The sequence below is a fragment of the Pteronotus mesoamericanus genome, unplaced genomic scaffold (assembly GCF_021234165.1).
Source record: "Pteronotus mesoamericanus isolate MK-2021 breed Mesoamerican mustached bat unplaced genomic scaffold, CSHL_Meso_final scaffold_54, whole genome shotgun sequence".
Lineage (NCBI taxonomy): Eukaryota > Metazoa > Chordata > Mammalia > Chiroptera > Mormoopidae > Pteronotus > Pteronotus mesoamericanus.
The window spans coordinates 41,356,726-41,384,493 of record NW_026555321.1 but is presented as its reverse complement, the minus strand read 5'-3'; the positions used below and the strand labels follow the sequence as shown (position 1 = coordinate 41,384,493).

The 27,768-nt window shown below is 35.7% G+C and overlaps 1 protein-coding gene across 1 annotated transcript in view; it reads left to right on the top strand.

Moving 5' to 3' along the window:
* Positions 1-697: 697 nt before the first annotated feature.
* DNAH12 (dynein axonemal heavy chain 12) overlaps positions 698-27,768 on the top strand; it is a 230,243-nt gene continuing 203,172 nt past the window's right edge. Inside the window, exons 1-10 of the mRNA XM_054561819.1 lie at positions 698-871; positions 12,993-13,074; positions 13,267-13,293; positions 18,517-18,706; positions 19,313-19,385; positions 20,439-20,597; positions 20,839-21,034; positions 22,470-22,658; positions 23,201-23,357; positions 24,009-24,100. Of these exons, the coding sequence (XP_054417794.1) occupies positions 702-871; positions 12,993-13,074; positions 13,267-13,293; positions 18,517-18,706; positions 19,313-19,385; positions 20,439-20,597; positions 20,839-21,034; positions 22,470-22,658; positions 23,201-23,357; positions 24,009-24,100 (1,335 nt within the window). The 5' untranslated portion in view covers positions 698-701. The remainder of the gene's footprint in view (positions 872-12,992; positions 13,075-13,266; positions 13,294-18,516; positions 18,707-19,312; positions 19,386-20,438; positions 20,598-20,838; positions 21,035-22,469; positions 22,659-23,200; positions 23,358-24,008; positions 24,101-27,768) is intronic.

Genomic DNA, 27,768 nt, shown 5'->3' with positions numbered 1-27,768 from the left:
CAGCTGGGAAGTAGTGAAAAACAGACAGGTATTTCCTTGTCCTCAGCTTTTCACCCCTCCCCCAGGCCAGGAAATCACGAATTGGGTACAAACAGAAATATCTTCTTTTTCAAGGCAGGAATCTCCACATTCTACGGGAATCAGCGGTAAATACAGTTGGTATCACAGATGATTATTCAGTATTTTCATGACATTTTAGGTGGTCTATGCATTAAGTATACCTATTTTTGCTTGATTATACTACCACTTTCTAGGAAGGTAGCAAGACTAAGATACAATATTGATGTTTGAATATTAATGATATTAAATTGGTTTGAGGGGAGAGGGATTATACCTTAATCACTGGATTTTGTTGGTGGTGGTGTTATTGTGATGTACATCTCAGGGAAAATTTGAATTCAGAATTTTAGGACTGTAATTTCATCCTTGAGGAAACTGAAACCCTAACCTGTAAGTGACTGATTTCATTTTTTCATAGCAAGTGGATGGTTAGAGCTCTAACAGGGATCTCTGTTCACTTACTTCAACTGCTGTTCTTTAGACTAATACCATACTTGGGAGAAAGACTTAAAAAGGCCTAGACTCTTGGGTATTGATATATAAGATATGTTATGATCATATTGAGACTAGTTTTTACAATAATGGCTTTATGGACTTTTTCTCCTCAGAGTATAGAGTGTTTTAATCTTTAGGGGACCAAGATGTCAGATCCAAAGAAAGCTGCCATTACAGCGGAAAAGGAGGCTCTGAACTTGAAATTACCTCCCATCGTCCGTCCACCTGAAGACATAGGTGTTGACACATCAACACAAAGTAAGCTGCTGAATTACAGAAGATCCAAGGAGCAGAAGAAGACAATTAATCAGTTAGTGTAAGTAGCATATTAGTAAATAATTCTTGTCTGGAATTCAAGTGAAATGATTAGCGTTCATATTTTCACAAAAAGCTTTATACACCCATACTTAACATACTCTTATATAGGCTTCTTGTTTTCATTTGAAATACATTGTGAAGGTCTTTTACGTCAGTAAGTACACTTATACCACATCATATTTAATGACTGTTTTCCATTATTGTCCCTACACCATAAAACTATACAATCAATTCTCTTTGGACATTTTACAGAGTACTGTGAGGAATATACCAGTAGTTGACTTCTTACACACATCTTTATATCTTTAAAATAAATTTCTAGAAACAAGCTATACATTTTTCACATATTGCCAGATTGCCTTGGGAAGTGTGAATTTTCATTCATATCAGCAGTGTATTAAAGAGTGTCCTCTTCCCCACATCATTACCAACATTGGATATCAGCGTTTTATCATCTTTGCCTATTTGAAAGGGGAAATAAGATCTTCTTGATGTTTTTCTTGTTCTTCCCTAATTAGTGCTGGGATAGAACATATTCCATGTTCTTTTTTTTTTTTTCCAAGTTCACTGCTTTTATTTAACTCAACAGAGAGCTGAGGTTTCTGGGCAACACAGCAGTATGACATTTAGGAATAGACCTGCTCCTGTTGTGTGAGGTAGAATGTAAACAGTTGCTTACCCCAAGGGTTAATATACTCTGATCCTATTAAGAAGACTTTAACTGGATTAATTAATGAATTGGTGGGGGGCTGAGTGTGGGCTTGCAAGAGAGTGTAGAGTCCTGGGGGCTGCAAATAAGCAGGCGTTCACATACTCTTGCAGGCTTTATCTCCACATACCCCATCAGGTGTTCACAAAGAGGAAAGGAGAGTCCTGAAAAGTGTCCCTCTTGGTGCAACCCTCAGGGTTGAGAAGAGTAGCCTCTAGAGGAGGGACATAACCCTTTTCTCAATCTCCCTTATAGAGGGAGCCTTAATTCAACCAAAGGCCTTAATTCAACCAAAAGCCTTAATTCAGTGGGGGCAAGGGAGAGAAGGTCACCAAACATTACTGTCCTGGTGAAATTCCATTGCAGCTTGGGAAAGGGAATAGAAAAAACCCTCTATTTAGGAAGGCATATGTAATGGGCCAAGACATATTTCATATGTTTTTTTGTATCTGTAGTAGTTTTTTGTGAACTCTCTAGTCATGTCCATAGCTCAGTTGTCTTTCAGGGCTCATTGTACAGTAATAATTTGCCAAAATAATGTATCAAATGTATTTCAATGTTTCATTTGTTTTTAATTTTTAAGTTTTAATTTCAGAGAACTTCAAAATTTTCTTTTCTTTTTTTGACTTCTGTCACTGATATCATCCTTATACAATAATCTCTCTCTACTTCAAGGTTATAAAAATACCTAAATTTTTTCCTGTACCTTGAAGTATTTTTTTACATTGAAATGTTTAATTTACCTAATAATTAAAAAGTAACACATAAAAATAAAATAAAAAGCTTTATTTATGTAGGTTGTTCATGAGCAAAATACTGCTTTAAAGTTCAGTTAGGAAAACAATTGAAAAAGTAATCATAATGACAGTAAATGGCATATATTGCTTATGCTTATTAGTGCTTACTCTAACCATTGTTTTTGTCACTTCACCTATACTTCTCACAACAGCCTTACAAAGTGAGTGTTGTTATCTCTATTTTATAGATGAGTAAACTGGGGTGCAGAGAAGTTAAGTAACTTGCCATAGGTCACACAGCTGGCATTTGGACCCTGACAATCTGGTTCTAGAGTTCACATATTTTAAGTACCACACTATATCTTCCTTTCAATATATTATAACCATACTGGTCCATGAAAGTAAAACCAAATATTTGGGCTTCTATGAATAGCAATTCATTTGAACAAACACTTAATGAGATATCTTGAATCTACTTGTACTTCAATATTTTTACATACAAAATGTAGTCCAACATCCTGCCCTTTCCTCTCCAATTTAGTGGAAATTAAACTAATTTAGGTACTACCTACCAAAGGCTGTGATAAGGATGGTTCAGTTCAATTCAGCTGTTACTGGGAATTTCCTAGGTACCTGACTCTATGGGGCTCTGGGGATAAATAAGAAGAAAAAAAACATCGATCTTATCCATACGATTCTACCCTAACACTGAACTATAAAATGGGAAATTTTTCTCTAGTGGATTCCTGCTTTTCTTTCTGAACTTTTCCCCTTGGTTTGCCTCATTTACACACAGTTTTGCAACTGACTAAGTTTTACTGTCTGTTACATTGTTGATGATAATATTGTTGCTAATGTAATAAGTTAAACTGGGGGCCCTGGCAGGGTAGCTCAGTTGGTTAGGACATCGTCCCAAAATACCGAGGTTGTGGATTCCATCTCTGGCCAGGGCACATACAAAAAGCAACCAATGAATACATAGATAAGTGGAAAAACAAATTGATGTTTCTTTCTCTCTCTGTCTACCTTTCTCTCTAAAGTCAATAATAAAAAAATAATAATAATAATAATTTAAATTTTTGAGAATTTTATTTTACTTATAATTAAACAGATCTGTTAATTACATAACGTTTTAGGTTTACATTTTATTAGTTTACCAGTAATCTAATATTTAAATCCAAATTTAAAAGGTATATTAACTAATATTAGTATATGTACTATTAGAGATTCTTTATCTACTTTGTTTCTAAGACTCCACTAAATGTTTCAGTAGACTTAGAGACTAGAAATGGAGGTTCCTTAAGAGTTACATAATATTGTACTCTAAAACTCTTCATTTTTTCACATTGTCATGTTGAACTACTTAGAGTTCCATGAACATATATATTTTTCATAATTTAGTAAAAAAATAAATTTCACAATTACTCCCTGCAGTTTCCTTTACTGGAAAGTATTTGTTTGCCTGAATTCTTATTCTGGCCCTTCAAGGCTTAGTTTATAGATCACCTCCTCTGGAGAAGATTCTCCTAATCCCCTTCATACATCTTTAACACTTTATACATATTTCTCTCACACCAGTTTATGTAGCAGGTATTAAATACCTATTGCTACACAGATGCTGTGCTTGTTGCTGGGGAGATCATAGAGAATACAACAGAAAGAACTGTGTCTTTAAGAAGCTTATATTCTAGTGAGAGGAGACAGATAGTAAATACATTATAAAAACAAGAATATGTTAACCTTTTAGATGGTGATAGGTACTAGGAAAGGCCTGTAGAAAATGATATTTAGGTATGGATCTAAACAATCAGAAACTTGTCATTTAAATAAACATGGGAACAGCACTGTAGCAAAGGGAATAGCAAGCATGAAAGCCCTGAAATATGGATGCTTTTAGTGTGTTCTAGGAATTAACAGAGGCCAGTGTTACTAGAGTATCAAGGGCTGTGGAAAGAGTGGTATCCAGTGAATATGGAGAGAAAGGTAAGGGGAGATTGTGAAAGGCTTTGTAGGCCATGATAAGGAATTCATATGTGTATACCATTTCAAATGCAGTGGAAGCCATTGAAATGTTTTAAACTGGGAAGTGACATGAAATCCAACATACACTTAAAAAACATCACTCTAGCTATTAGGAATAGACTGAGGTAGAAAGGAAGAGAGCAATAATAGAAGGAAACAAGAAGACCAGGTAGGATGCTTTTGTAGTAGCAAAGAAGAGAACTTACTGTGGTTTAGATAAGGCTGGGGACAATGGAGGAGGAGAGAAATAAATTGACGGAGATGTTTTGGAGCCTGAATCAATAGGACTTGCTACAGGGTTGCCTCTGGAAACAAGGTAGATGGTAGTGTTCATATTTATAGAAAATTCAAAGACCAAGAGATGATGGGAGGTAAGGGGTAAAAAACAATGATACATTTTTTTGGAGTTGGGGTACAATGTAACATCTAAGGGGAAATATTGTTAACTGGGAAGTTGGTCATATAAGAGAAGAGGTCTAGACTACAGGTACCATTTTGGGAGTCAGCAGAATGTAGATGATTTTTAAAGCTATGGGGAGTAATTGGAGAGAGAGAGAGAGAGAGAGAGAGAGAAATCGATTTGAGAGAAGAAGGCCTAGGACTAAGCCTTTATGAATAATAATATTTAGATGTTGAGTAGAGAAGGGCCAACCAGCAAATAAACTGAGGAAGTGCCTCCAGTGAGACAGGAGGGAGAACAGGATGTCATAAGCAGAGAGAGGAGACTATGTTATAACATAATGTATTGTTTATTTTCTTAGTTGTCATTGTCTTCTACTTTACTTTGACATGCTTAAGGACAGAGATATCAAAGCACAGTGTCTGGCATGTTATTGTTGGTGAATGAATGACTTTTTAAAGGAGGAACTTTCCCTTTATGGTGCTTTGTATAGATCTGCAAGCAGTATTCCTCTCATTTGGGTGCTTCATAAAAAATCCTGTCTAAAAATATTCTGAAGCAGAATGCTGTATTAATAGTTATATTAGAATTGCCAGGTGTTTTACTTGGGAAAAATGCATTTGGAATTAAAAAGTTTTTATGGATGTGGAGAAACACATTTTTCTGGATGACTGTGCACTTTGTGATTCTTCATTCTTTGCTTACCTCTACCTTGCTGGCAATAGGAATGTAGTCTTCCCTGTTTTAAAGGTGGGGTAAAGTCTGTGGCTAGACTTCTGGGAAAGAGGTAGGATGTATGGGTTCCAACAGTGGGCAGAACTGGGCTCCTGTTGGAATCAATTCCTGGAAACACTTGGCCGAGCCAAAATCATTTTATCACTTCCCAGAGACCCAGGAATGAGCCATTTCTTCCTTGGCCACTATCTCCCTCTTGATTCAGGTTAGCCTGTCTCTCTCTCACTGCATGCATGTTGTCTTTCATGCATTCCTTTAAAATTATCCAGTTTTGTTTATTTATTTGGTTTTGATTGTTAACACACAAATCAAAAATAGACAGGGAGCAAAAAGGCTCACCATATATTCTTCCTAGCTCTTTTTAGTTATAGCAATAGGAGAAAACATGTTCCAGGAAATTTTTGCTATATTAAGGGGTGGGATTTATATATTAAGAACTCAAGGAAGTTAGGCATATTTATGTTGGGATAATTACAGTGCCAGCCAGTTAGTGTCAATTAGCATACCACAGTGTAACACAGATTGCTTGAAAAGATAAATCACTGAGAGATAGGCTGTGTAGGGAGATAATGATGGATGAATGGAAGTCTGGCCTTGATGGGTAAGTGAAAGAGGAAGGAGAATATTACAGGCCCATTTTCTACTTCATGTGAAAAAGGCTTTGGAATTTTATCTTGATCAGTATCAGCAAGATTCAACAGGGAAAAGAGGCTACTCTAAGAAAGCTAATCCATTATTAGGCTGCTTCAATAGATGTAGAATGTCTAGAATGTGGGAGAGAAAATTTTCACTCTATACTGGTCAAACATCATCTGGAATTCTGGGATCATATTTTAAGAGGGATGCTCATTAGGGATGTAAAGTAAAGCATAGGGAATATAGTCAATAATATTGTAATAACTATGTGTGGTGCCAGATAGGTACTAGACTTTTTGGGGGGGATCACATGTAAATTATATAAATGTCTAACCATAATGCTGTACACCTGAAACTGATATAAAATAATATCCAATGTCATCTGTAGTTGAAAATATCTTTTAAATTTAAAAGAAAATAAAGGGCAATTTATTAGATGTTTGTTGCTATTAGCCTGGCTAGAACTTCATCACATTTAATTTTTTCAATATATGGTGAAAATATAGAAGGGGGTATAAATATCCTTAAAGTGCCATTAATTCATTTTTTGGTGTATATTTTTCCTTCTTTGTTATTTTGAAAAGATTTTTTGAAATGCAGAAAAGCAGGGTTTCATAGAGGAAGGATTGTTTACTCAATGCAAAGAATTAACCAAGACTCACTTTTTACCCCTTATATATCAAATTTTATTTAAATAAAACAAATGAAATGTTATTAGCTATGTGAATTTTTCAAGTCAGGTAACTTATTTTCATCTTCCTATCTGTAAGATAGAGATTAGAATAATGCATACCTCTTAGGATTTTTGTGAATGTTAAATGAGATCCATGTATATAAAGATCTTAAGCTAATACCTAGAACATAACAGGCTTACTATATATGGTAACTTTTATCGACAGGAATGGTTGAAGGAACTTTGTATGTATCATTAAGTTTTAAAAGGGTAACATAGAAAAAGAATATGACTTTTTGTATATAGCTCCAGACAGTATAAATTACAAGGATACAACTGAACATAAGAAATTTGTCTCTAAGAATATGAGCTAGCTAACAGTAAATTGGGCTATCTCAGAAAGTAATTAATGTTATTTCCTCTCACCAGCCTGGTTACAATTTGGTATTTTTGAGAGCACTCATTTATCAAGGTACTGAACTAGACATATGGTATCTTTTCCAAATTCACTATTCTGATCATTTTACAGATATTTGTTGACCTTGATGAACACTATCTAAGTGGTATAGATAGAGCAGTGAGCAAAATAGACATGGTCCTTTTTTTATTTTTTATTGATTTGAGAGAGAGAAAGAAACATTGATATGTTGTCCTACTTATTTATGCATTCATCGGTTGTTTCTTGTATGTGCCCTGACCAGAGATCAATTCCACAACCTTGGTATATCGGGACGATGGTCTAAGTAGCTGCGCTACCTGGAAGGGCCATATGGTCCTGATCTTTATGGAGTTTACCACTCAATGCTTTTATGGTTCTGGTGGCCTTCCTTTCCTTGAAATTCCTTTTGGTTCTCTTCTTGCATTTCTGACCATATCTTCTTTGCCTCCTTCAACTCTTGTTCTTCCTCCTTCCTGTCATGCTTGGCATCTTCCGATCTTTCTCAGGTTTCTTTTATTTTCCTTGTATTCTCTCTGCTTTGGCCAGCTCTTACAACAAATTTAGCCTTTGCAAATTGGTCTATTTCTCTTCCTAAAAATGTTCCCATGCTCATAAATTCTCAATGATGTTCCACTGTCTGTTGAATAAAAAGGCTTGTCATTTGAGGCCTTTGGCTGGATATTCCAATCCACTTCTCCAAACATTTCCATCTGGTCCCATAAACTCTGGGCAGATTGGACAATATCCTACTCCTGTTTTTTCCTTTATAATTCAATTTCCTTTCTGTTTCTCAGGGTCTTTTTGTTTTTAGATCCGTCTGCCCAGGAAAACCATATATCCACCTGAAATCCTCTTCTTTATATTTGAAGCTCATTGTATATACTAACTTGTTCATATAGCCTTTACAGCTATTTCCAGGTAGAAGTGAACTCTTCCCTCCTCTGAATCATCAGGGTCCCACACCTTTCACTCTATTTTTACCTACTCACCCTTTCAGTTTATAAATTCCTTGAGATTTGTGGCTGCTGTATTTCAATAAAACCTAGTAGAGTCTCTTGCATAATGTAATATTTAATAAATATTCGGTGACAAATGGATGGATTATATGATGACATACTTTATTTAAAGATGAAGTTATATTTTATGAGTGATAAATTTATACTGTTTGTGAACACCTACTCTATGCCAGGTATGACAGTAGGCATTAGGAATATGACAATGAATAAAACAGTTTACAACATATAATGTATCAAATGTTGGTAATTGAGGGTAAAATGGATGGATAGTGAAAAAAGTGCATCTTAATGTAAGTGGTAAGGGAAGGCTTCTCTTACAGGGTGGTAATGAACAGAAATAATACACATAAGGGCCCACAATGCATCAGGATTATCTTAAAAATTGTCAATAAGTTATAATTGAAAGTATTTTTATTTTTGTTTTTAAAATGTATTTTCTTGATTATGCCATTACAGTTGTCCCAATTTTTCCCTCTTTGCTGCCCCCCACCCAGTACCCCTATTCCCTCTAGCAATACCCTGCCTTCGCTCATGTCCATGGGTCATGCATGTAATTTATTTGGCTACTCCATTTCCTAAGTTGTTCTTAACATCCCCCTGTCTATTCTGTACCTACTAATTTGTACTTCTTAATCCCTGCATTACCCCATTCTCTAGGTTCTCCCTCCTAACTGAAAACCCTCCAAATGACCTCCATATCTATGATTCTGTTTCTGTTCTGCTTGTTTGCTGAGTTTGTTTTTTAGATTCAATTTTGGATAGTTGTGAATTTATTGCCATTTTAATGTTCATAGTTTTGATCTTCTTTTTCTTAAATAAGTCCCTTTAACATTTCATATACTAAAGGCTTGATGAGGCCTTCTTGCACAACCAAAAGAAGGACAACAAATTTAAAAACAAAAAAACAACAAGAACTGTCAGACAATCTAACTGTATGGAAGTCCCACAACCGCGGACTTAAAGAAGAAACATTCATCCAGACAAGTAGGAGAGGCGGAGATGGGCAGCTGGGGTGGAGAGGACATGCAGCAAGGTGGTGGCTGGAGAACTGGGCCGGCAAGACAGGGCTGGCGATCTGACATTTGCATGCAGATAAACCAGGAGGAACAACAGGGGAGCAAGACAGACCATGCAACCCAGGGTTCCAGTGCATGAAAAGAAAGCTTCAAAACCTCTGACTGTAAAAACCGGTAGTGGTCTCAGCAGCAGGAGAATCTCCCGCCCTCACTGAGTGTTCATTGGAGAGATCCACAGGGTCCTAGAATGTACACAAATCCACCCACCTGGCAATCAGCAACAGAAGGGCCCAATTTGCTTGTGGGTAGCAGGGGAAGTAACTGAAAGTGGGGCAAGAGCTGAGCAAGTGGATTATTCCCTCTTGGACCCCTCCCCCACATACACTGCCACAATACAGCAAAGTGGGTTGCCCTGTCATGGTAAATACCTAAGGCTCCACCCCATACAATGTAACAGGAGCACTGAGACAAAGAAATATGGCCCAAATGAAAGAACAGATCAAAGCTCCAAAAAGAGAACTACGCGATGAACAGATAGCCAACCTTTCAGATGTAGAGTTCAAAACACTGGTAATCTGGATGCTCACTGAATTGGTTCAGTATGGTCGCAAAAGGGAGGAAAAAGTGAAGGCCATGCAAAGTGAAATAAAGAAAAACATACAGGGAACCAGTAGTGAAGGGAAGGAAACTGGGATTCATATCTGTGATTTGGAGCAGAAAGAAGAGACAAACATTCAACCAGAATAGAATGAAGAAACAAGATTTCAAAAAAAAAAAAAAAAAATGAGAGGCTTAGAAACCTCTGAGACAACTTTAAACATTCCAACATCTCAATCATAGGGGTTCGAGAAGGAGAGAGGAAGAGCAAGAAATTGAAAACTTATTTGAAAAAGTAATGAGGGAGAACTTCCCCAATCTAGCCAAGGAAATAGACTTCTAGGAGATTCAGGTAGCTCAGAGGGTCCCAAAGAAATTGGACCCAAGGAAGCACACAATGAGGCACATCATAATTACATTACCCGAGACTAAAGATAAGGAGAAACTCTTAAAAGCAGCAAAAGAAAAGGAGACAGTTACCTACAAAGGAGTTCCCATGACACTATCAGCTGATTCCTCAAAAGAAGTCTTACAGGGAAGAAGGGTCTGGAAAGAAGTATTCAAAATCATGTAAGGCAAGGACCTACATCCAAGATTACTCTATCCAGCAAAGCTATCATTTAGAATGGAAGGACAGATAAAGTGCTTCCCAGATAAAATAAGTTAAAGGAGTTCATCATCAAGCCCTTATTATATGAAATGTTAAAGGGATTTATCTAAGAACAAGAAGCGGATTAAAAGTATTAACAGTAAAATGACAACAAACTCACAACTATCAACAACTGAACCTAAAAAAAAACCCAAAAACAAAAACTAAGCCACTAACTAGAACAGGAACGTAATCACAGAAATGGAGGTCACATGGAGGGTTATTAGCTGGAGGGAGGAGAGGGGAGAAAGGGGGCAAAGGTACAGGGAATAAGAAGCATAAATGGTAGGTACAAAATAGACAGGGGGAGGTTAAGAATAGTACAGGAAATGGACAAGCTGAAGAACTTATATGTATAACCCAGGACATGAACTATGGTGGGCAAGAATGCTGGTGGGAGGAGGTGCAGGGTGGAGGTGACTAAAGGGGAGAAATAAAATGGGACAACTATAATAGCATAATCAATAAAATATAATTTAAAAATATAATAAAGGCTTGGTGATGATGAACTCCGTCAGCTTTACCTTGTCTGGGAAACACTTTATCTGCCCTTCAATCCTAAATGATAGCTTTGCTGGATAGTGTAATCTTGGTTGTAGGTTCTTGCTTTGCATCACTTTTAATACTTTTTGCCAGTCCTTTCTAGCTTGCAAAGTTTCTTTTGAGAAGTCAGCTGACAGTCTTATGGGAACTCCTTTGTAGGTAACTAACTGCTTTTCTCTTGCTGCTTTTAAGATTCTCTCTTTATCTTTAACCTTTAGCATTTTAATTATGATGTATCTTTGTGTGGTCCTCTTTGGGTCCATCTTATTTGGGACACTCTATGCTTCCTGGACTTGTATGTCTATTTCCTTTGCCAGATTGGGAGTTTTCTTTCATTATTTTTTCAAATAAGTTTTCAATTTCTTGCTCTTTCTCTTTTCCTTCTGGCACCCCTTGGCGTTCTCTTTTCAAATGTTGGTATGTTTGAAGATGTCCCAAAGGCTCTTTAATCTGTCCTCATTTTGGTTTTTTTTTTATTCTTTTTTCTTCTTCCTGTGTGGATTGAATGTTTTGTTTTGTTTTTTTCCTTATGTTCCAAATCATTGATTTGATTCTCAGCTTCATCCACTCTGCTGTTGGTTCCCTGTAAATTTTTCTTTATTTCACTTAGTGTAACCTTCATTTCTGCCTGGGTCTTTTTTATGCTGTTGAAGTACCCATTGAGTTCCTTGAGCATCCTAATAACCAGTGTTTTGAATTCTGCACCTGATAGATTGCTTATCTCCATTTCATTTAGTTCCTTTTTTTCTGGAATTTTGTTCTGTTCTTTCATTTGGGCCATATTTCCTTGTCTCCTTTTGGCAACCTCCCTGTGCTTGTTTCTGTGTAGTAGGTAGAGCTGCTCCCTGTCTTAGTAGCATGGCCTATTGTAGAAAAGTGCACTAGTAGTTGGATGGGTAATCACTAGTAACCTTAGGTAATCACCAGGGCATGGCAACCCGTGTCACCGCTCTGTCTTTGTGTGGGTGAGGGCTCAGAGAGGGGACAGTACTGCTGCTTGGTCTCTGGAGTTTTGTTAGGGAGGAAGATGTCTCCCAGAACTCACCCTGATGCCAGACCCTTCAATTTCTCCCTGTGTGTCATTGGTGGTCTTCTAGCTGTTGCCCTGGTGCTGAAGCCCAGAGGGAGTGAGTTTGCTACATCCTAAGTCCCTTGCAAGCCCTTTAAGAGGAGATTCCTGAGAATCTGGCAGTTTCTTTAACTGCCCCAACCCCCGCTGGTTTTTACAGCTAGAAGTTATGGGGACTTATCTTTCCCATGCTGGAACACTGGGCTGGGTGGTCTGGTGTGGGGCTGGGATCCCTCACTCCTGAGGTATACCTCTTGATTTTTATCCACCACTCTTGTGTGTGGGACTGCCCTTATTGTGTCTTCATGTCTCCGTGTCTCTCTGCGCCTCTCTGCAGCTCCACACCTCTCCTACCCGACTCGAAGAGTGTGGCTTCTTTAATTCCTTGGTTATCGGAATTCCATACACCTCTATTTTCTGCCTATTTTGGGTGATACTTATTTCATAGTCTACTAGTAATTTTTGCTGTGGTTGTGTGTTTACCTATACCTCTATCTTGACTGGAAGTCTTGATTTTTATTTTTTAACTCACCCTTTTATATTACACATGAATAATTGGAAAATTAAGGTCTCAGTGATCTTTGGGATTAATTTCTCCTTGAAAATTCAGTAAGATAAAGAACTCTTCAGTCTCCCTACTTTAAGTATAGTTGAAAAAAATGTTAAATTGTAATATTTTAAAATCAACCTTGAAGAGAGAAAGAAACATCAATCTATTGCTCCACTCATTTATTCATCCATTGGTTGCCTCCTGCATTTGTCCTGACCAGGGGTCCAAACTCACTACCCTGTCACATTAGGATGATGCTCTAAATGAGCTATTCAGCAAGGGCTCAAATTGCAATGTTTTAATAAATATTTAAAACTATATATTTCAGAATTGATGGAGCCAAAAGAAATTTAGACAGAACACTGGATAAAAGAACACCTTCATCACCAGAGCCAGATTATCCTCCAACTGTAAGTTTATGTTTTCTTTTTAAAAAGTTTATTCTTACACTGTTTTTATTCTTAGTTACTTTAAGTCAATTTCAATTTAACTAGTATTTCTAAAGAATATTACATATATTTTAAATTCTATTTTAATTAAAATAAAATTACTTAAAAGTGTCTCTTCTTGGTTTAATTGTCTTTTTTGTTTGCTTTTGACAGATGACCAGTGAAATTAAAAAGAAAGGAGTAAGTTCAATATTTTATATTTGTTTTTGAAAATATTCAAAGAAACTATTTCAATGTAGCTCCTCCTAAGACCACCTTCTAAGTGCCTTTCTAGGAAAGAAAGAAACTTAGAGACTGAGGTTTTTATTTTCTCTGCCCAAAGTAACAAGCATATCATGGATGACAATATGGATTTTTAAGAGCTTTATTGTTTTCATTTGCTATTTAAGGATTAGTTTTAAATATTATAGTTCATTTACTAAAAAACAAAGAGAAATTCAACGTGGCAGTTATAAAGGAATGCATCTTCCTTTTTATTATCTTAATATTGATATAATGATGATTACTTACTGAGAATCTATTGCGTGCTAGTCATATGTTAGATGTCAGAGATTTTTTGGGGGCAGGGTATTTGTCTTTTTTTAAATTGTTGTTCAATTACAGTTGTCCCACTTTTTCCCCTAGTGCTCTCCCCTGTCCCATCCACTGCCCCCACTCCCACAGTCAATCCTCATGCCATTGTCCATGCCCGTGGGTCCTTTATATGTGTTTCTTGACTTGCCCCTTCCCCGTCTTTCCTCCATTATCCCACATCTCCCTCCCCTCTGGTCACTGTCAGTTATTTCTTTATTACCATGTCTCTGGTTCTGTTTTGCTTGTGCATTTGTTTTGTTGATTAGGTTCCATTTATAGGGGAGATCATGTGGTATTTGTCTTTTACCACCTGGCTTATTTCACTTAGCATTACGCTCTCCATTTCCATCCATGTTGTCGCAAAAAGTAGGAGTTCCTTCTTTCTTTTACTTTGGTTTTTACTTTTTAATTTCAAGTAGATTATTCAATCCTAAATCTTTCTTTGCCTTCATTTCTTTTTTTAAAATCATGTTTATTCTATTATAGTTATCTCAATATTTCCCCTGTGCCCTCCTCCGCCCATCGCACCATGCCCCAACTCCTACAGTCATTCCAACTCTGTTGTCCATGTCCATGGGTCATTTATACACATTCTTTGTTTAGAAATTTCTTCTTTCCACCATTATCCTCCTTCCCCATCCCCTCTGGTCACTTTCAGTCTGCTCCATGTTTCCATGCTTATGGTTTATTTTGTTCATTAGTTTATTTTTTTTGAATATATTCCACTTATAGGTGAGATCATATGGTATTTGTCTTTCACCAACTGGCTTATTTCACTTAGTATAATATTCTCCAGTTCCATCCATGTTGTTGTAAAAGGTAGGAGTTCATTCTGTCTTTTTTTTTAAATGCAGATTGATTTTAATTATTTATTTATTTTAAATGTCAAAATCCATTATAAAATTATTTAAAAATTTAAACCCATTAAAAAAGTCTCAGCAATTAAAACAACATGACACTGGCACAGAAATAATCAAGTATGTCAATGAACTACAAAGAGAATTCTAGAAACAAACATATATATCTATCTAACAATGTAATATATAATTAAATTGATATTTCAAATCCATGGGGAAGATAAGGCTTATTAAACAAATAAGGTGCGTGGACAATTATTACTTGAAATAAAACAAATATAGAGCCCTATTTCACTCATTATACAAAAAAAAATTCAGGTTAGTTAAAAATCAATATGTGGAATCTAAGGAGTTTTAGGAGAAAATACAAAACAATATTTTTCTTATTCTGAAGTAACATATTCAAACCCAGAAGCTATAAAGTAAAATATTGACAATATGACTATATTAAACATTTAAGACTATACAGTAACATTCATGTAAAAAAAGTTAAAGGACAAGTAACAGAACAGGAAAGTGTTGCAACAAGTCAGTAAAAAGGTTAATTTTTGTTAAGGGAAAAAATTCTACAAACATTTAATCAAAAAATGGATGAAGAATAACAAAAAGTCATTTAAAGCTTTTTTTTAAAAAATTAATAGAAATAGGCAAGAAATATACTAAAACAGGTTTAGTTTCACCAATAACAAAATAACAATTAAAATAACATCATTGTCACAGTCAGATTAATGAGTGTTAAAAATATTGGTAATGTCAAGTACTGGTGACTGAGAAAGGAACTGGGTATTCATAGACTTTTTCTTCATCTTCTTAAAGCAGTCCCTTTAGCATATCTTGCGATGCTGGTTTGGTGGAGGTGTATTCTTTTAGCCTTCTTTTGTCTGGGAAACTCCTTATTTCACCCTCCGTTTTAACTGAGAGACTTGCTGGGCAGAGCAGCCTTGTCTGCAGGCCTTTGCTTTTCATGGCTTGGAATATTTCTTGCCAGTCGCTTCTGGCTTGTAGTGTTTCTGTAGAGAAGTCAGCTGCTAGCTGTATCGGGGCTCCCTTTCATGTTACTACCCATTTCTCCCTTGCTGCCTTTAGGATTCTCTGTTTGTCTTTGATGTTTGCCATTTTACTTATGATGTGTCTTGAAGTGGGCCTCATTGGGTTCCTCTTGAATGGGACCCTCTGTGCTTCCTGGGCTGTGTGCCTTTTTCTCTCCTCCAATTAGGGAAGTTTTCCATCACTACTTTTTCAAACAGGTTCTCTATCTCTTCCTCATCCTCCTCTCCTGGCATCCCTATTATACGGATATTATTATGTTTCAGGTTGTCCTGCATTTCTCTAAATGCCTCTTCATTCTTTTTGAGTCGTTTTTCATTTTCTTGCTCTTTCTGGGAGGTCTTTTCTACCTTATCCTCCAGCTCACTGTTTCAATCCTCTGCTTCATCTAGCCTGCTTTAGATTCCTTCCACTGTGTTCTTCAATTCAGACATTGTATTCTGCAGTTCCTCGTGCCTCATGTTGATAGTTTCTATGTCCTTTTTCATGCCGATATAGTTTGCAGTAAGTTCCTCGTAGTTTCTCTGTAGTTTTTGGTAATTCTCTCTGAGCTCACTGAGCTCACTGAGCTCATTGAGCTTCCTTAGAACAGTTGTTTGGAACTCAATATCTGATAGTTGACTCACCTCTATTTCATTTATTTCTCTTTCTGGGGATTCCTCCTTTCCCTTCGACTGGGAAGTGTTTCTTTGTGTTCCCATTTTTTGTGAAACTCATCTTTTTTTGCTTCTGCTTCTTAAATTGATCTGTCTTGATTTCCTGACTTTGTGGTGTGAATTTCTATGGTGGGAGACCACTGTTTTTTCTTTCTGGGTCTGCCTCTGATGATGTCAGCTGTTGACCCTGTCTGACCTATTCAGTCTGTTCAAGACTTCCAGGAATCTACTGTCTGTGTCTGTCTCCTTCAGTTGTTAATCTAGTTCTTCTGCACTCAGCAGGCTGGCTGAGAGACACCACAGGGCAGGGCCAAGGTGGGGTTTTTGGGTCCTCTCAGGCTTCTGCCACTCAGGGGAGTGGTCTGCCTGAACCAGATGGCTGCTGTTGTATGGGGGAGGAGTCAGCACCAGGATCCCACCAGCCACCCTCTCCATTCTCTCCCCAAAGCCTCCATCTCCAGGCTCTCCTCAAGTGTCTCTAGACCACTCTGTGCCCCCTTTAGCCAGGGATCTACTATCTGTTGTTGCCACTCTGTACTCAGCTGTAAGGCTTTAGTGCCACTGAGCCAGGGCTGAGTCCCTCCTGGGGGTGGGGTTATTTTATCTTCTCACTTTGTTGCCACTCAGGAGAGTGGTCTGCTTGAGCCAGATGGCTGCTGCCAATGGGGGAGGAGTCAGCACCAGGATCCCACCAGCTACTCTCTCAGTTCTTTCCCCAAAGTCTGTTTCCCCCGTCTCTCCTCAGGCATCTCTAGCCCACTCTGCACCCGCCTTTGCTGGAGACAAGGGTAAGTGGTTGCAAATAAAAATGTATGCATTGGCCCTTTAAAAGGCTCTTTGTGTGTCAATCTGCCTGTCTGTGGCAGAGAGCAACCCTGCTGCTTTTTGCAGTTGGTTGTTATCTGTGTATTTTTTGGGCTTTGGTTCTGTAGGCTGGAGCTCCCTGCTTATGGTTTAGACCCTGTTCTCAGGGGGATCCAGTAGGCCATTTCAATATCCCTCTGGTGCTGCCGCCTGTGGGTACCCCTCCCACCTTCTAGAGTCTCTACCACACTCCTTACCAGTTAGGTTGTTCTGAAGCCTATTCTTCTTCTGTCTGCTCAAGGTTATCAGGCTCCTGTCTCACTATTGTTCAGTTGTTTGTTCCAGGTGATTTCTCTACAATTTAGTTGAAACTCCAGATTGGTCCTGGGAGGAGGTCAGTGTGACTTCCATTCACTCTTCTCTCCCATCCTGAAGTCTCTCAGTCATTTATTTTCTTTTTGTATCTGGGATTTGAACTATATAACATTTTTCAATACATTTAAGTTGTAGAAAAATTTAATCTTTTCTCCTAGTCTTTGTTTCACTTTTTAATTTAAATACCTAAACTACTTTGAATTTATTTCTGTGGATAGTGTAAGGTATTGATTACATGTATCTTTTTTCAAATGGCTGACCAGTTGTCTGAGAACTATTCATTAAAAACTTCACCTTGCTTCAGTGATTTGAAATACCACATTTTTCGTATACTAAAATTTCCCATGTACTGGATCTATTTCTGGACTTATTCTTTTTTTTGCACTGGTGTAACCATGCAACTGTACCACTCTGTTCCAGTTAGAGAAACTTTATAGTATATTTTAATGTCTCCTAGGGCTAGTCTTCCCTTGTAAATTTCTTTCTCAGGGATATCTTGGCTCTTCTTACTTTTTTGCCCCTCATGAAATTTATGCTCAACTTGTCTAGTCCCTTAAAAATATGTGTAGATATTTTCATTAGTATTACATTAAATTATTTGTAGCACAAACTGAAATTTTCTTGATGTTAAAATATCTATACCAAGATCAAGGATTATTGATTTGTTCATGTCTATTTTTGTTATACTGTTCATTGTTATGGAAGAATTTATGAAATTATATTATACTGAACTGTACCAGAATATAGTCTCCAATATAGCGTGGGCTTTGTATGTTTTGTTTACTACTGGATCCTCAGCATTTGGAACAAAGTCTGAATGTTTGTTGAATGAATGAATATTTGTTAAATGAAGGAAGTTAGACAATGATTCTTTGTTTTGCTTGGAAAAATAAAAAGTATACTGGGAACATTAATTAGGCAAAAACTCATTATGAATACAGAAGAATGTAAAATGACATCTTTGTAATTTTGGGCAAATATTTTTATTTTGAAAATATGCTATTTGCAAGATATTTTTATTCTAAAAAATGTTGTCTTGAGAACACAGAGCACCAATTAGAACATGTAATTTTTTCTTACTACATTCTCAGTTCAACTATATTTATATGAAGCAATGTGTAGAAAGTAGTCCTATAGTACCTGTTCAGCAAGAATGGCTGGATCGTATGTTAATGCTGATATCCAAGTCTTTAAAGGAAGGGAAAAAAAAAGAAGAACTTGTTCAAAGTCTCATAAAGGAGGTGTCAAGTGACTTTGAAAAAAGCATGAAGAGATATTTGGGTAAGTAATATACAGCACCTTTGCTCCCCTGTTCCTCCCAATGAAAAGTAGAAATATGAGTAATGAATGTTATATATTTAGCTATTTGTATTCTTAGATATTATTTTTATTTAAATGCTTATTTTGAGCCTATAATGTCAAAATATTTGTAATTTAAGGGCATTTTTATGTGTTCTTATATAAGGGTAATTTTTCTATGCTTATTAGCTAAATAGCATTTTGATTTTTCACTTTGTCTTTACAGTTGTTGCTATACACTTACTGGATTATAAAATAATATTAATGGATTTGGGGAGATTTATTAGGGATTTAACCTTTGCAATTTTTATTGGAATTTTCTTAAGTGGCCATACCAGTGACTTCTGAGTAGACAGAAAGCAAAAAACAGAACTTATTGAGGCTTTACCACATTCACCTCTGAAATAAGGCCAAAATAAGTATTGAGAACATGATTTTGTTTCAAATAAAGGAATTTTTCTTATCATTTTAATGCATAGTAAACTGTACCATCCAATATCAAAAGTTAGAAACTTTGAATTGAGTAGGTGTTACAAGGATTTTCAAGAAGTATTAATACACACACATATATATATATATGTATTTTAGTGAAGAGTGTTCTCGTGAAACCTCCAGTTAAATGGCTTGAAGATGAAGGAGGCCCTTTACCTGAATTCCCTGTGTGAGTAAATTATTTTAAAAACAGTGCTAAGTTTTGATAACATATTGAAAATAAACTGATCTTACATTTAAGTCTACAACTGTGAAACTCAAAGGCATTTTGAACACACCTAAAAAAAAATAGTACTGCTGTTTTTCCCCCTCCCCTAAAGAATCCTCTATACTATACTTGTCTGGTTGTTGCCTACGCAGTTAGGGGAGCCTATATATAGTTCAACTTGACCTTAAGGAAGCTGTTGTGTATGCCATATAGATTTCTCCACCCCTTCTCCCCAATCCTAAGGACTGCTTTCATTTATCTCTACCCAAGGTAACTGAACCAGAGCACAGTACATATTAGCAGACTCATGTCTGGCCAATCATCCTTCCTTACAAATAATTGATCTCTGTTCTTAGTATGGTGGTTACCTGAGGGGAAAGGGATTGGGCCAGAATGAAGAGGGTAAAGGGAGTCAAATATCTGGTGACAGAAAGAGACTAGACTTAGAGTGGTGAGCACACAATTGAATATACAAATGTATCATAAAGTTGTACACCTGAAATGTCATATGTTACTAATGTTCCTACAATAAATTTAGTTTTTTAAAAATTAAAAAAATTTCTTTTATTGCTTCTGGAGAGAGGGGAAGGGAGGGAGAAAAAGAGGGAGAGAAATATTGATGTGAGAGAGAAACTTGGATCGGTTGATGTTTGTACATGCCCCAACTGGGGGCCAAACCTGCAACCCAGGACTGTGCCCCAGCTGGGAATCAAACTGCAGTCTTTCAGTTAGCAAGATGATGCTCAACCAACTGAGCCACACTGGCCAGGGCCAATAAATCTAATTAAAAAATTTTTAAAATGACCTCTGTTCTTTCTGAAGATAATGTACTTTCAAGATCTTGATGTATTTTTATTACATGCACATCTCCTAAGGTTCCCATGGCTGACCACATTTCCCTCTACTCAATCCCTGTCTTCTCATTTTAATACTAATTCCATATTATAAATATTATTTCTAAAATTTAAAGTATATTGTTTGAGTCCTGTTTAATGTGGTATATTGCTTTTCCAGAGGCCTGGATTACTCTAATCCTTGGCATTCTAGCTATCTTCAGACAAGAAGTCAAATATTAGCTAATTTGCACATCGTTCATCCAATTATGAAAATGTTACTGGACCTTGGTTATATGACATTTGCTAATACAACTTTGCTGGACTTAACAGGAATTAGGTAAAATCCCTCATTTATTAATAATTAACATTTAAAATTTAATGTATCCTATTTGAGTCTTTATATTTTTGACTATATAATTTTTAAAACTGATTGATAAATCTTCAAAACTTTTCTTTAGATTTCAAAAAATTTTTAATTATAAATTTTTTTAAATTTATCTTACTTGCTTTAGCAATTGTATATCAAGACCAATATCTATCATGTGCTTTAAAATCATTTTTATTTTTCTCATACATAGAGCTAAAGGCCCAATTGATTGTGAATCACTGAAAAATGATCTATCAATACAAGCTAGAAAGGCAGAAGAGAAAATAATGAACACTTGGTATCCAAAGGTTATAAGTTTTTTTACCAAGAAGGAAGCACTAGACGGCATTAAACCTGAAAAACTGGATGCATTTTACAGCTGTGTTTCCACACTTATGTCAAATCAGGTAAATCTGTTTTATGTATTTTAAATGATAATGTTATTAAAATTAATTTAGTATTTTAAATATAAATCTATTTAGATGGTACTAAGTAATTATTTTGAAGTAAATTACGAAAAACATTTTTACTATAATTTTACTTAAATTAAGCAGAAAAATGGTTTATTTCTGAAGCAATCTAAAATGAGAGGAAAGTCTAGAAGTATGTGTCAATATTCTAGTGATTTACTGGGCTCAAGTTTAAAGACTGTAAGCTAATTATCTATACCTTTAATGGAATATATTAACAAAAAAACTATCTTAGTAAACATATTTTTGAATTTATGAAATTCCAAGTTGATTGAGTCTCATTTTGTTCTCAGTAAAATTTTGGATAAAATGTTATTAATCATCTTTAAATGACAGAGATGATTTATTCTCGAACAGAGAATATCAATTTTACACAATTATATTTATGGGCTCCTCAGATTTTTATTATTGTAGAAATACATTTCCATAAAGATAGTTTTGAGTAAAAACTTTTCCTTGTGCATAGTAAAGATCTCCAAAGATTCCATGAACTTTGCAATGTATTTTTAAAGGGATAGTATATAGAGAGAGATATATAGATATATATTTAATATTTAGTATGTAACACTATAACTAATATACATTATTTGCTTTCTAGCTTTACTCCCTTAAGAGAACTATGATCATTTGTTAAGAAGTAAAGAGATGAGGAACATTTGAAGATTATTTAGATCTATATTTGTTTGCTTGGGTAAATTTCCAATAGTTGGTTCATTATAAGAATGTATTATTTATACTTTGGTAACTTATTTTGTATATTTCTAAGTTCCAGTGGTTTTACCCTCACTTATTGGTGTGCTGAAAATCTGGTTCAACAGAAAAAACAGCAAACACAACAATCCTGATTTGTAGTGTATGCTAATTTCCATGGTGTAAATATTCCCATCATGGTGATTTTCAAGCATCCAAGGGTTTAGTAACTGGCTCACAAAAATTTTGAATATGGAACAATTGGTTCTTGTGACAATAGCAGCTGGCTTTAGCTTTACCACTATCCCTCACCCCATGTGCATGTCACCCCATGACACCCTTACCCTCAGATGTCAGGCCTCCCCTTCTCTCAGTCTTCACTGTGTTGTTTGGTCTTCTGGAATATTTTTTTGTACCAAGGACAAAATCACTAGAGAATGTGGAAGATTCTGAATTTCCATTTTAAGACTGTTGGTATGCTATAAAAAACTTAAAGTTTGAATATATTTTTCTATTTACTATTTTAGAATACCTTTATTAAGAACATATTGTGCTGAATGAACATAATTTTCTAGACTAAATGAATCGACAGAATGACTTAATTATAGGCCATAAGTTCACTGATTTTAGTTAAAGGTTAAATTTGTACTTTCTAAAATAATGGTAATATGATATCACGCAGCTAAAGGATCTCTTAAAGAGAACTGTAGAAAGATTTGTAAAAGTCTTTGACGAAGAAGATGAACAAGGGCTGCCGATATTTAAAATGGAATTGACAGTTGATGATGATAAAATGGAATTTTATCCTACTTTTCAAGATGTGGAAGATGTTGTTTTGGGTTTGGTAGAGCGAATAGCTGAAGCTCTGCAGGTATTGCATTATCCTTACCTATCAGGTTTCTTTATCTGCCTCTTTTACAGAATTTCAAATTGAGTTGAAGCTCTATAAAGTATTTATATACATAAAATATTATAACTCTTTGTTTTATATCCATCCTTCAAGTCATTTTACATTTTTAAAAACTTTTTTTGTTTTCTCTTCGAGAGCGTCTCCTGGCTGAAGATAACTTTTGTCCTTTAGGAGTTTTATTGTACAATAGTTATGATATTTTTGTGCATGTCTCATCTTCCCTAATGGGTTGTGAGCTAGTTAAGTACTTTCTAGAGCTTTCTAGTATAGTCACTTTGACATGATAGTTACTCAATAAATATTTTTTGAATGATAGAAAGCTAACCTATCTTAAGTTTTATATTACACTACAACCTATACCATACAACTTCAAATCATTATTTGCATCATTATCTTTTATTGAGCAACTGAAACCTGAAAAGAATGTTAAAAAATACAAGATCTACACATAGAGCAATAACACAGATATTTATTTTATAAAATGTCATTTTTATTTATGTTAGAATGTCCAAACAGTACCCTCCTGGCTCTCAGGAAGTTCAACAACTGGAAATCTTGACACAGAACTTCCTGAACACGTGTTACAGTGGGCTCTTGATACACTGAAGATGGCAGTACATCGTAACTTAGAAGGTGCAAGACAACAGTATGAGACATACGGTATATGTGACAAATATACCTTTTTTATCATAAAAGAATCATACTTTATTTTTACTAGAATTTGGTCAGTTATTTGATTGTCTGGGGCTGCTATGAAAGAGCAGGGAGAGCCAGAAGTTAGCAGGGACATGGATTTTGGCAGCATGAAAGATCAAATCTAAGAAACTTGAATTCTATTGTCTGGTTCAAGGGGCGAATGTTAACTGTTACAGGGTAATACACCCCAAAAAAATAAAAATAAAAATAAAGCAGAGATGTTGGAATAAGGACAAAACTAAGTCCAGTGTGAAAGCAAGGCAACTTCTAAGAATAGTTTAGAAGACTGCAGCTCAATTTTATGATCTCCTCAAGTGCGTATGAGATCAGAATATATAATTATTTGACATTTTCTTAAGCAAAACCTTTTATTAACTGCCTTATTTACATTTTGAAGTTATTTTAAGATCATTGCACACCTTATTATCTTTATTTTAAAACATCTGTGTTTAACCTGATTTGCTTAAGTCTTTTATTCTATTTTTATTAATGTATGTTAACACTATTAATAATAATATTCAATTGAATAGGCTATTCTATGATCATATAAAAAAAGCACTTGATCTTTTTAAAAGGGTATATTATTGAGATTTATCTTAGATTATTGATTTTCAGTTGAAAAATATAATTGGCTTCTTGATGGTACTGCTGTTGAACTGGTAGAGACTTTTCAGGCAGAGGATCATACTTTTGATGAATACACAGAGGTGAGTGGCAGTCCTGTTTTTCATTAATGCCTTTTGAATTTTTAAAAAGATGATATTCTTATTCTAAAAAAATTGTTTCAATTAAAGTTAGTAGAACTTCTTATTCAAAACATCATTTCAAAAAACTTATAGATACCCCTTATAATTTCTTTAGTCATTCATTCACTCATTCATTGATTCAACAAAAATTTCTTCATCACATTTAGACACCTAGCAGGATTTTGGTGATGCCAAATAAAAAACAACAAAACATTAACATTATTCTCAGGAGCTTGTATTTGGTCTGGAAGCCAGACATAGAAATAACAACTATGATATATTGACATAAGTACTGGAATATAGATATGGAAGAAGTGTCCATCCATGCTGTTGCAAAAACTTCTTCCTTTTATTGCTGAGTAGTAGTCTTTTTTAAATCAATAATAACTTTAATTTTATTTTTATTTTTTAATATATATTTTATTGACTATGTTATTACAGTTGTCCTGTTTTTTATCTCCCCTTGATTCCCCTCCACTCTGCATACCACTACCCAAGTAGCACCCCCGCCCCAAACCAGTTCCTGTTCATGGGTCACACATATAAGTTCTTTGGCTTCTCCAACCCCTATTCTATTCTTAACCTTTCCCTGTCTATTTTGTACCTACTATTTATGCTGCTTATTCCCTGTAGCTTTTCCCCAGTTCTTCCACCTCCCCCGCCCCTCTGATCTCCATTTCTATGATTCTGTTCCTGTTCTAGTTGTTTTGTTTGTTTGTTTGTTTGTTTAGGTTCAGTTGTTGATAGTTGTGAGTTTGTTGTCATTTTAATGTTTTCGTTCTTTTTCTTAGATAAGTCCCTTTAACATTTAATATAATAAGGGCTTGATGATGATGAACTCCTTTAGATTTACCTTATTTGGGAAGCACTTTATCTAAATGCTTCCCAAATGCCTCCATTTGGGAGGCATTTATCTATTTACCTATTTTACCTATTTTAAAGGTAAATAGATAAATGCCTTTTTACCTATTAATCTATTAATAGGTAAAATATAATAGGTAAAATATTTACCTATTTACCTATTTATCTATTTATCTATTTACCACTTTATCTAAATGCCTCCATTCTAAATGATACCTTTGCTGGATAGAGTAATCTTGGATGTAGGTCCTTGCCTTTCATGATTTTGAATACTTCTTTTTAGCCCCTTCTTGCCTGTAAGGTTTCTTCTGAGAAGTCAGCAGATAGTCTTATGGGAAATCCTTTGTAGGTAATTGTCTCCTTTTCTTTCGCTGCTTTTAAGAATTTCTCTTTAGTCTCGGGTAATGTAATTATGATGTGCCTTGCTGTGTGCTTCCTTGGGTCCAACTTCTTTGGGATCCGCTGAGCTACCTGGATCTCCTGGAAGTCTATTTCCTTGGCCAGATTGGAGAAGTTCTCCTTCATTACTTTTTAAAATAAGTTTTCAATTTTTTGTTCTTCCTCTCTCCTTCTGGCACTCCTATGATTGAGATGTTGGAATGTTTAAAGTTGTCTCAGAGGTTTCTAAGCCTCTCCTCATTTTTTTTTTTTTTTTTTTTAAATCTTGTTTCTTCATTCTGGTCTGATTGAATTTTGTTCTCTTCTTTCTGCTCCAAATCACGGATTTGAATCCCAGTTTCCTTCCCTTCACTATTGGTTCCCTGTATATTTTTCTTTATTTCACTTTGCATGGCCTTGACTTTTTCCTCCCTTTTGCGACCATACTGAACCAATTCAGTGAGCATCCAGATTACCAGTGTTTTGAACTCTACATCTGAAAAGTTGGCTATCTGTTCATCGCGTAGTTCTCTTTTTGGAGCTTTGATCTGTTCTTTCATTTGGGCCATATTTCTTTGTCTCAGTGCTCCTGTTACATTGTATTGGGTGGAGCCTTAGGTATTCACCAGGGTAGGGCAACCCTCTTCACTGGGTTGTGGCACTGTATGTGGAAGAGGGGTCTGAGAGGGAACGCCACATGCTCAGTTCTCTGCTGGCTTTCAGTCACTTCCTCTGCTACCCACAAGCAAATTGGGTCCTTCTAGTGTGGATTGCCAGGTGGGTGGCTTTGTGTACATTCTAGGACCCTATGGGTCTCTCCAACAGATTCTCCTGTGAGGCTGGGAGTTTCACCTGCTGCCACAACCCCCACAGATTTTTACAGGCAGAGGTTTTGAGGAATTCTTTTCCCTCATGGGAGGCCTGGATTGCAGTCTGTCTCGTGCCAGCTGTCCCTCACATTTTATCCACAAGCAAAGGAGGGACTGCCTGGTCTGCCAGCCGCCACCTTACTGCACATCCGCTCTACCCCGGCTGCCTGTCTCTGCCCCTCGTACAGGTCTGGATGAATGTATCTTCTTTAACTCCTTGGTTGTCAGACTTCAATACAGTTTGATTTTCTGGCAGTTCTGGTTATTTTTTATATTTAAATTTGTTGTCCTTTTGGTTATGCCAGGAGGCAAAGTGTATCTACCTACACCTCCATCTTGGCTGGAAGTTTGCTGAGTAGTGTTCTACTATATAGATACTATATGGTTTGCTTATCCATTCATTTTGAAATCAACATTTGGGTTGTTTCCAATTTGTGGCTATTAATAGGAAAGTTCCTATGGTCTTTGTATACAACACTTTGTGTGGACATATGCTTACATTTCTCTTTTTATGAATTTGATCATGGGGTAGTCTGGGATGTATAATTTTAACTTTTTAGGAAACTGCTAATTGTTTCCAAATAAGTTATACCATTTACAATCTCTCCAGCACTGTATGAGAGTTCTAGTTCTTCCACATCTTTTCAAACCTTTGAGATTATAAGTCTTTTTCAGTTTAGTTATTCTACTGAATGTATGGCGGTATCTCATTGTGGTTTTAATTTGTAGTTTCCTAATGACTACTGATATTGAACATATTTTAGTGTGTTATTTTCCATCTGTGTATCTTTAAAAAATAAAATACCTGTCCTAATATTTGCACATTCTAAATGGGGTTTTTGTATTCCTGTGATTCAGTAATAATAGATATATTTTAGGGGACTATGTTATTTATGAAAATTCATATTGAGTTTTAAGAAGTCTCTATATTTTGGATAAAAGTCCTTTATCTGAAATATGTTCTTCAAATATTTTCTCCCAGTATGTGCCTTTTTTATTTTTGTAACTATGCCTTTCAAGGATCAGGCATTTTTAATTCTGATGAAATTTAGTCTACCAGTTGTTTTTACTTTTCAGGTTCATTCTTTTTGTATCCTAAGAAATCTTTGCGTACTCATGGTTACTAAGATTTGCTTCTTTTTTTTCAGAAGTTTTATAGTTTTAGCTTTTATATTTGCATCTATTACCAAGTTAACTACTATATATCCTGCAGGATATGGGTCATGATTCAGTTTTTTTTTTCACATGGGTATCCAGTTGTTCTAGCATCATTTACTGAAAAATATTATCTTTCTCCATTAAATTATCTTAGCATTTTTGTTGAAATTCAATTGACTGTCTAGTTGTGGGTCTATTTCTGGTTGAGTGCTGTATATTTTAGTTGTAATTTCAGTTTAGTCCTGGGAGGTGAGTGTTAACTTCCAACTACTTGGCTGCCATCTGGGATCCTATGCTTGTGGGCAGGCCTATTTCTGGATTTTCTATTTTTTCCCCATTGATTTATATATCTCTTCTTTTACT